Source organism: Hippocampus bargibanti, linkage group LG13, assembly GCF_051943395.1.
Source record: "Hippocampus bargibanti isolate YZ-2025 linkage group LG13, ASM5194339v1, whole genome shotgun sequence".
NCBI lineage: Eukaryota > Metazoa > Chordata > Actinopteri > Syngnathiformes > Syngnathidae > Hippocampus > Hippocampus bargibanti.
The window spans coordinates 5,777,875-5,788,337 of NC_142746.1; the positions used below are offsets into that span (position 1 = coordinate 5,777,875).

General features: G+C 42.2%; 1 protein-coding gene across 2 annotated transcripts; it reads left to right on the top strand.

The window, feature by feature from the left end:
* Nucleotides 1–1,622: 1,622 nt before the first annotated feature.
* Nucleotides 1,623–10,273, top strand: pex13 (peroxisomal biogenesis factor 13). 2 transcript variants are annotated; one of them, XM_089012887.1, is made up of 4 exons: nt 1,623–1,711; nt 5,925–6,625; nt 8,974–9,096; nt 9,718–10,273. In XM_089012887.1, the coding sequence occupies exons 1-4, from the start codon at nt 1,638–1,640 to the stop codon at nt 10,026–10,028; spliced, it is 1,209 nt and encodes a 402-aa protein (XP_088869013.1). In that variant the 5' UTR covers nt 1,623–1,637; the 3' UTR covers nt 10,029–10,273. The 2 variants fall into 2 exon arrangements, with proteins under 2 accessions (XP_088869013.1, XP_088869012.1); XM_089012886.1 differs by lacking the exon at nt 1,623–1,711 and having other exon boundaries at nt 5,830–6,625.
* The last annotated feature ends 190 nt before the right edge of the window (nt 10,274–10,463 follow it).

Sequence of the window (10,463 nt, forward strand, 5' to 3'; positions counted from 1 at the left end):
TTCACGCTCCCTAGTATTATTCGTATTTTTGTCATTTTCATTCGTTTTTGGAGGCCCTACGCGGCTTACTTACATGAGGGAAGAGTCGCTTAGCATTGTCTTAGCATCTTGCTAATTTACACAAGATAGATAATGAACTTCTCCTCACACAGACCAATAAAACATTTGCACATCCGGCTGCACTCTGTATATATAACAAAATAACTCAACACATAAGACAAAGACAGTCGTACAAATCTTAACCACTTTTCTGCATCTACTTTGTTGTCTGAAGCAGTTATAGATGAAACAGCAGATGTGAATGAAATACTCAAACACTCATCATTACCTATAGTACAATTTAACGTGATAATAGATATGTTCATGCAGTATTTCAAAATATTTTCACTTCAAAGGTTAACAGTTGTATTTACTGTTTTTTTTTCCTCAAGTGAAGTGTTAAGAAAGTTAGATTGTATCCTCATTTTATGTAATACTGTAATACTGAGCTGATCTGGCAACCCAGCCACGAGTGTTTGGACTTCTCGTACGATGATGAGCGCAGCTGCTGCTCTCTGTGCTCTGGCAAATAAATATCCTACTTGTATGATCTAAACAAGAGGACCATCTCGACTCTTTATTCTCCCAAATGCATCGCGAAAGCGCTGAAGATCTCAACGTGAAGTAATGTGCTGATCACTGCCAGGTTGTGGTAGCAATCTGGCGCTCTCTAACGATCAGTAACCGAACTGGGTACTGTTCTGTTCATCAGCAACATGACATATTTTTAGGACTGTATGCAAATTTTGGATTTATAAAATTGAACCCATAAAACGATGAAGCACTGTCAAAAACGCTTCAGAAATGTTGGTTGGGAAGTCAACATTGCAACCAGACACATTTATTTTATTGCAAATGATAGCGATACAAAAGATGACTCATTAAACTCTCATTAATCAAATACTTTATAACCTACGTGTATATTACCTATATCCCGATTGACCAGGTTGATTGTATGTTTGTCCTTATTAAAATAGGGCGTGATAATATAACAACCAAGTAGAGTCAAGTCTTGATTGCCTGGTGTGTTATCTTTCCCAAACGATTAAATAATTATCCATCCATCTTGTTGCTGCCATTGAATGTTTTCCTTTCCAATAGCGCTCTCTGCTGGAAGAATTTTCCAGGAGAGCGTGCGGAAATACGTCATAAAGAATGTATGTTCCACCCGTTGAAAGAGTACGCGGTTTGATCCGCATGGCATCACCGTCATTTCTTACATAAAAAAACTACAAATAAATGATCATGAAATTAAATGAAAAGGCAATAATAATGTTTTTTTCCTAAGCACCTTTCAAAACTCTCAAGGATACTTTGTCACTCTTCGGCCCGTATAAACTCCGTGAGTTTTCGCTTTACAACTGACTCACGACTTGTGCAACGTGCAGAAATTCACGTACGACAATTCATTCGGACTACTGCTACAAATGTCAAGGAATACTACAATAAAACAACTGCTCTTATAGTCTGTGAATGTTACACGATGTCAGATTTAGAATTTTACGAGGAGACGTCGGAAGGCATCATGAGTGGCGTTCAGGGGCATTCGGTCATAACGGTTCCGGTTAGTTTGACACTATCAGGGCGATTATTGTGCGATGAATTCGCAACCACCGTCAAAGCCGTGGGAACGGCGGATTCCCGGGACTATAGGCACACCTGTAAATTACAGGTAAACGAACGGGTCTGTTTCTTATTGTCCTATCTTTTTTAGTCACATTTGTCGATGTAATCGTAGTACCCAATTCGCATGCATGCTAACTATACCTGCTAAAATCCAAATTCGATGGGCTATAGCCAATACATTGGGCGTCCGTGAAAGCTTGGTTGTAATCGTGAAGACTTGTATCACTTTCCTCTGTGCTCGAAGGTTTTCTCACCATTTGGAAAAGTTTTAAGGAAACATTGTTGTGTTGTGTTGTGTTGTGTTGTTTACTAGCCTGGCCTAATACCATGGCCTGGCAATATGTTGTGAAATGCAGGTACCTCATTACACAACAGTGTACACTTCCGTGTTTTTTACCCTGTCAATATTTGTCCGTCGTATTCATGCAGTGCTTTCTTAGCAGTTTACTATATTTGACTATTCGTGCTTATTCTATTACCAAAGCAAAGCACGAATAAACAATGCAGAGGTGACAAAAGCACTCAAATTATGTATTTAAGTACAAGTACGGACTAGTGTAAGTAAAATGTGTAAAACTCTTAATCACATAAAAGTCAAACAAAAATAATTTCACACTGAAATGTAATTGAGGGCAAGACACTGTCAAATATGTCCAACACAAACGAAAGCACTCTGTACATTAAGACTTCTTTCTTTTATTAATTTAAATAACGCTTGTACTGTGAAGTTGGGGTTGGGAGGTCACTGTGCGAGTTATCAAAATGTGTTCACATAGTTAAACAGCTTTGTGAACGAGTAAAAAAAGTAATTGAGGATTAGAGTGAGAATTTTTCATGTCAAGAATGTAAAATGTAATGTTAAACCCTTTGAAAAAGAAATCTCAAGTAAACTCCCTGAAAAAGCTACTGAACAACAGTGATGTCTAGTTTATTATTTCACATTTGGTTGCTTAATCAAACACTCTCAACCACAGGTGTCAAATTCAAGCCCCATAGCCAAATCCGACCCACGGAAGCAAATCAAATATGTCAACTTAAATCATGCTTGCTAAAATGTCTCCCAAAATTTCAAATTATCATTTGTTATGTGTAATAAGGCGGCCTGGTAGTCGAGTTGTTCGCGCGTCGACTTGTGCAGAGGTCATGGGTTCAATTCCAGCTCGGGCCAAATTGTCCCTGGGTGTGTGAATGGAAGGGCTGTTTGTTTCTGTTTACTCTGCGATTGACTGGCAAGTGGTTCAGGGTGTCTCTCGCCTCCTGCCCGAAGACAGTGTGGGAGAGTGAGGATGAAGTGGATTGGAAAATGAATGAATGAAAATGAATATTAGTAATAAATAAGATCGTACTTATCTATAGCATTACATCGATGAGAAGGTTTCTTCAGCCGTCATCTGTACAAAAGTGAAGGTTTCGGACGTTTCGCCTCCTATCCAAGAGGCTTCGTCAGCGAACTAAAGTCTGACTGGTCGTATCGGCCCCATTTATATATCCCTAATGTCCAGATAAACCGATAAACACGTTAAGGCAAAAATTAGTGCATCCAAAAGATAGGCTACCAAATGAAAAACAAAGTAATGTAGTTTATTCCATACATTGTAAGAATGAAAATTGTAAAGAGCAGTACATTGGGGAGACTCAACAAATTCTCAAAAAAAGACTTTATCAACATCGCAGGGATAATACTAGTGGGCCTCAATCGGCAGTACATTTGCACCTAAAAGCTAGCAACCACTCATTTGACGACAATGAGGTTAAAATCTTAGCGAAAGAACATAGATGGTTTGAAAGGGGGGTAAAAGAGGCGATTCTTATAAAACAACAAAATCCTTCATTAAACCGGTCTGGTGGTGTGAGGTTCAATTTGGATCGTTCATACAATAGCCTGCTCAGGCAAAACAGGTTAGGCAACTTTCGCAATGCTGATGAGGGTCGTTATGCTGATGAGGTGATACCGGGGGGAGTGGGTGTAATAGGCCAATCGTTAGTCAGGAATGTAGGAACAATCAGTGGGGCCACAGGGGGGGGTCCCGCGCCCCCCCCAACCTGAGAGTAGGGACCTATCATAGCTGTGTCCGGCGCCACCAGGTCTGGACATTAGGGATATATAAATGGGGCCGATACGACCAGTCAGACTTTAGTTCGCTGACGAAGCCTCTTGGATAGGAGGCGAAACGTCCGAAACCTTCACTTTTGTACAGATGACGGCTGAAGAAACCTTCTCATCGATGGACCACTCCTGTACGACTGAGAGCTTACACAGACCTATAGCATTACAGTAAATTCAACAAGAGAGAAAAAAAAAGATTATTGACTCCTTGATATGGTTTCAGTCATAACAGCCCTTCAAGGCAAACAAACTAAAATTTGGAGCATGAGAAAAGTAAATGTGACACCCTTGCTTTAAATTGTGAATGACAATAGTTGTTTGTCTATGTGTGCTCTGTGTTTGTCTGGCAACCAGTTCTCATTTGAATCTATTATTGCCAAACAGGTCTACGGACTTTGGACCTCCCGCAGGCTCCAGTGTTGGCCCTCCCATCTTGACCAGAGTCGCACCACCGCTGCCCCCACGACCTGTGCAACAATCCTACCGTCCATCTTACAGCTCCTTCTCCTCCTCTTACGCTCCCTACGGGAGCTCCATATATGGGGGCTACAACCACTACAGCCCCTACAGCGGTGGCTACGGCGTCGGAGGTTTCAGTCGCTTCTCTCACGCTGAGATGGATGCCGCCCCCAGTCGCTTCGTGCAACACGCTGAGGAAAGCAGCCGCGGCGCTTTCCAGTCCATCGAAAGCATCGTCCAAGCCTTCTCTTCAGTTAGCATGATGCTAGACGCTACATTTTCAGCTGTCTACAACAGCTTTCGTGCTGTGCTGGATGTGGCAAACCACCTGACACGGTTACGTGCGCATCTCACCAGAGTTTTGTCAGCATTTGCGTTGGTGCGCACTTTGAGATACCTCTACCGACGTTTCCAGAGACTTCTTGGTCGAGGGTCCGCCGCTGAGGTTGAGGATTTATGGGCAGACAGTGCAAATGATGCTTTGGCAGTACCTCGAAGCTCTGGGGCCGGAATAGACGATCAGACCGTTAAGTCGTGGCCAATCAATGAATATTAGTAATAAATAAGATCGTACTTATCTATAGCATTACATCGATGAGAAGGTTTCTTCAGCCGTCATCTGTACAAAAGTGAAGGTTTCGGACGTTTCGCCTCCTATCCAAGAGACTTCGTCAGCGAACTAAAGTCTGACTGGTCGTATCGGCCCCATTTATATATCCCTAATGTCCATCCAAAAGTGCATCCAAAAGATAGGCTACCAAATGAAAAACAAAGTAATGTAGTTTATTCCATACATTGTAAGAATGAAAATTGTAAAGAGCAGTACATTGGGGAGACTCAACAAATTCTCAAAAAAAGACTTTATCAACATCGCAGGGATAATACTAGTGGGCCTCAATCGGCAGTACATTTGCACCTAAAAGCTACTAACCACTCATTTGACGACAATGAGGTTAAAATCTTAGCGAAAGAACATAGATGGTTTGAAAGGGGGGTAAAAGAGGCGATTCTTATAAAACAACAAAATCCTTCATTAAACCGGTCTGGTGGTGTGAGGTTCAATTTGGATCGTTCATACAATAGCCTGCTCAGGCAAAACAGGTTAGGCAACTTTCGCAATGCTGATGAGGGTCGTTATGCTGATGAGGTGATACCGGGGGGAGTGGGTGTAATAGGCCAATCGTTAGTCAGGAATGTAGGAACAATCAGTGGGGCCACAGGGGGGGGTCCCGCGCCCCCCCCAACCTGAGAGTAGGGACCTATCATAGCTGTGTCCGGCGCCACCAGGTCTGGACATTAGGGATATATAAATGGGGCCGATACGACCAGTCAGACTTTAGTTCGCTGACGAAGCCTCTTGGATAGGAGGCGAAACGTCCGAAACCTTCACTTTTGTACAGATGACGGCTGAAGAAACCTTCTCATCGATGGACCACTCCTGTACGACTGAGAGCTTACACAGACCTATAGCATTACAGTAAATTCAACAAGAGAGAAAAAAAAAGATTATTGACTCCTTGATATGGTTTCAGTCATAACAGCCCTTCAAGGCAAACAAACTAAAATTTGGAGCATGAGAAAAGTAAATGTGACACCCTTGCTTTAAATTGTGAATGACAATAGTTGTTTGTCTATGTGTGCTCTGTGTTTGTCTGGCAACCAGTTCTCATTTGAATCTATTATTGCCAAACAGGTCTACGGACTTTGGACCTCCCGCAGGCTCCAGTGTTGGCCCTCCCATCTTGACCAGAGTCGCACCACCGCTGCCCCCACGACCTGTGCAACAATCCTACCGTCCATCTTACAGCTCCTTCTCCTCCTCTTACGCTCCCTACGGGAGCTCCATATATGGGGGCTACAACCACTACAGCCCCTACAGCGGTGGCTACGGCGTCGGAGGTTTCAGTCGCTTCTCTCACGCTGAGATGGATGCCGCCCCCAGTCGCTTCGTGCAACATGCTGAGGAAAGCAGCCGCGGCGCTTTCCAGTCCATCGAAAGCATCGTCCAAGCCTTCTCTTCAGTTAGCATGATGCTAGACGCTACATTTTCAGCTGTCTACAACAGCTTTCGTGCTGTGCTGGATGTGGCAAACCACCTGACACGGTTACGTGCGCATCTCACCAGAGTTTTGTCAGCATTTGCGTTGGTGCGCACTTTGAGATACCTCTACCGACGTTTCCAGAGACTTCTTGGTCGAGGGTCCGCTGCTGAGGTTGAGGATTTATGGGCAGACAGTGCAAATGATGCTTTGGCAGTACCTCGAAGCTCTGGGGCCGGAATAGACGATCAGACCGTTAAGTCGTGGCCAATCATTCTTTTTTTTGCCGTAGTCCTGGGTGGACCCTACCTTATTTGGAAACTGCTGAGTTCCGCCGCTGGCTCTGAAAATAAGGGTGAGATTTGGTTTCCTCAAAATACTTTCCTGTATACGGGTAACTGTTGAGATCTGCAGCGTGTTTGTGGTGCATTTGGTAGAATAAAGACTCAAAATGGTCCTTCTTGTTTAGATTGAACAAGTAGGATCTTTATTTGCCGGAGCACAGAGAACAACCGTTTCTCTCAGCATTGTATAAGAACTTTTTTAGCGCTGTCAAAGGACCATATGTAGCGTTGTGGCTGCGTTGGCAGATCCGCTCAACATTCAACATGTCTCATTTATCTTAACAGAGAATATTACAGCATTGCACAAAATTAGGAGACAAAATAACTGTTTCTTCACAAACGCAAAAGAGGTGGGTGGTCTTTGCAGCTCAGGTGTGCGAGATCGGCGCCCACGTCGCCACCGCCACTTTGAGACTCTTTTCCTTCGGCGTCCGCCCAAGTCCGGGCACGTGCGTTGGCCGACCTCTTTTGGCTTCTCCGTTGCAGGGAGAGCGATTTTTCAACAGCGCGCATGCGTTGGAAGCCGTGGGTCAGCAGAATGATACAGTAATAAAAATCATAATGGGAATATAAAATGATAAAAATGACACTAAAAGTTCTAAGATTTATAATTGAACTGTAAGCCGTTTGGTATCTACTAGTCTTCTTCTTTTCCTTGCGGCTTTTCCCTTTAAGGGGTCGCCAGAGCAAATCAGTGTCCTCCATCTTTAGAGGTTTGATCCGCATGTTTGTTTTGATCAAGCTTTTACATCAGATGCCCTTCCTGACACAACCCTCTGTATTTATCTGGGCTTGGGACCGGCACAAGAAGATTTATGCCCCTTTGTGGTTACAGAACAAGCAACTCGCTCAGTAAAAGGCTCCCAAACACAAAATGGTCATCAGCGCAGCAACATTCAAAAAAGCAAAAACTATACTCACCATTTGATGACAATGCTCTCATCTTACCGTGAAATGGCATCTTTTTCCCTACATTACATCACAAATAGAACTTTAAGGTCCTAGTAGTCAATATAAAATGTTCTTTAAAAACGATTGACATCGTATCCTAGCCTGTCGTATAAACCTCGCGTCGGCCATTTTGAATGCATTTCGACTTACAACCGTTTGACTTACAACCGTTTTGTCGGAACGGGACCGGGTCGTAACTCGGATGTTGCCTGTACTTGTAGAAAAGGCTGTTGAGTACAATGGAGTCACAAAAGTCTTTTTTTTTTACACATTACACGCTCATACGGGGTAGTTTTTCCAATGGTTGAGCACTGTGATCAAAGTCCGGTTAGAATGACACAGTGATGTGCACAAGTTCCTTATGTCTGTCTTTCCATATTTATCACACACACAGATTTCATTTTTTTCAAGTGATTTTTAATATCACACAGAGAAAACAAAAGGTCGAATGTATTTAGACCCCCCCCAAAAACTATGTATTCAATATCCATGACATCTAGCTTTAAAGGACAACCGACGTCTCCGGACAAGTTGTGTCCATAATTTGTAAAATGACTTCTACTGAGCGTATTTTAATAATATTCCACCGCATATAGCTATATTTTACGTTTTAAGACTCGCGCTGAATATTCAGGAAGTCTTGTTTTTGAGTTGGTGACGAGTCCGTACGTGACGTCACTGAAGGAACGCCCCTGACAATGTAACGCCCCCGTCAATGTATTTTGCTGTACTTGTTTCGTCTGAAAACCTCGTGTTGCACCAAAAAGCCGCCAGAGGAGGGCGACCAAGGTCCATGGAAGGAATTTATCAGCCTGTGGAAACGGGCTGATTAATTCCTCACAGGAGGTTGGATGCCAGTTTCTGCCTCTTTTTGGGTGATACATTTCCCCCCAATGTTGCCTCAAAATGGCACGGAATAAATTCTTTAATCGATTGCAAACATGTATGCTATCCTCTTCAGAACTATTTGAATCATATTCATAACTGGATGTGTAACAAGAAAGCATATTCTCCGAATCTGAAGCCATTGTTTTGATTCTCAAGCAATGCAAGACTTCTTGGGGTGACGTCACGAACTGGGGGCGGGACTTTCTGAAAATGCCCAATTCGCAGCTCAATTTTTCACAAGTTTTGGACACTTTAAGTCATTTTTATTGGTGTTTTGCATTAGAATAAAAATATCATACTGCATGTTTTGGGTATTTTAGATGCTATGAAACGTTTTTCTGATGTCAGTTAGGAAACAAAAAAAGTGACGTCGGTTGTGGTTTAAGTCCATGTACTAGTACACTCTGTCCCCACGAGTACAAAAAAACAGGGTAATAGTAAAGCAACCAAGAAGCACTAACAATGTTTTTCCCACAACCCCTCTCTTAATTTTAATGGGTGTGCTTGTGTTTTCTCGAAGCTACTAACTGGGCCAGTGGAGAGGATGACCATGTTGTGGCCAGAGCAGAGTACGACTTTTCAGCGTCATCCGAGGAGGAGATTTCTTTCCGGACTGGGGATATGCTCAACCTTGCACCAAAAGGTAAGGATAAGGAACTATCTTAATTGCTTTGCTTTCTTGGGCATTTTGAGTTTTTTTCAAAGATCATATTTGAATGGAATTCTTGAAACAAATTCTCTATTCAAGGGGGAAGGCATTGGATATGCTTACCATTCTTTCAGATTGAGAAATAATGTAATTTTTTTAGTGTTTGTTGTGTATAAACAGGCAGGCTTACTTTAGTTTCCTGTCAAATATACATTTTAACAATTTTGTTCAAGAATATTCAATAAATACCCCATGTTTTCCGCCCATATTGTACATAGGTCTGAAAATTATGAAAATGTTTCACATTGAATTGATGTTCACCACTAAATAGAGCAGCTGTGGCTCTATTTAGTTTGTGATTATTATTATTATTATCAGTCAAATTTGGTTTTGTGTACCACTCACTGATGGCTCTCAGAAAGAATGGCAATCTGGAGGGTTGAGAGAAGCATTTTAAAATGTTACACAAACTATATTTTGCCACTTTCTTTGAAAATTGTTAAACATGTTATAATCATGTGATTTTTTTAGAGGTATTTTTTTTTTACCCTTGTCTCCCATTGCATTTTTACGAGCTGAAAGTTTGTTGCTCACCGTTTCTCTCATCCTGTTTAGACCAACAGCCCCGTGTGCGCGGCTGGCTGCTGGCCAGCCTGGACGGTCAGACAACGGGTCTCATCCCCGCCAATTATGTCAAGGTCCTCGGCAAGAGGAGAGGCCACAAGCAGGCAGAGATGGAGAGGCTTGCTCAGGTGCAGCAAGAGAATGTGCAGGACTCCCAGGCTGCCCTCTCTGGAAATGGGAATTCTTCCTCTGTGGAGTTGTTGGAGTCAGTGTACAAAGAAACACCAACTTCCACCAGTGTAGGACTTCCAAATTCCAGTTCCAACACAGTCGTTAACATTGTAGAGAAAACTGACCTGTGAATTTCCTGATAGTTTGAATGCAGGCATGTATGCAAGTCTTTTGTTTTCTTTTTTTTCCGAACTCACTTTTACTGTGTAACTGGCAATATTGACTGATTAAGAGTAAAAAAATAGTATGTGGAACTACAGTACATTTTCTCATCAAGGGTCAAATCACACATATTCACGTTTCTTGGTTTAGAACCCGCGTTGGAATTTCTAGAGTTGTTATAAAATAATTTAAATACATTTATTTGTGATGTTTACTATGTTTAATTCAAAATCTACCAGCATGTGTTTAAAATGAGAAGCAACTGATTTTAACCACTCACCAAAACAGCATAAATACAATACATAATAAAACTATTTTGTCAAAGTAAATCATATGCAAAATCCAAATTGTGTAGTTTTTCCTATTTTGAAGACGGGTCATTTCTTGTTCACATCGCTCAGGCT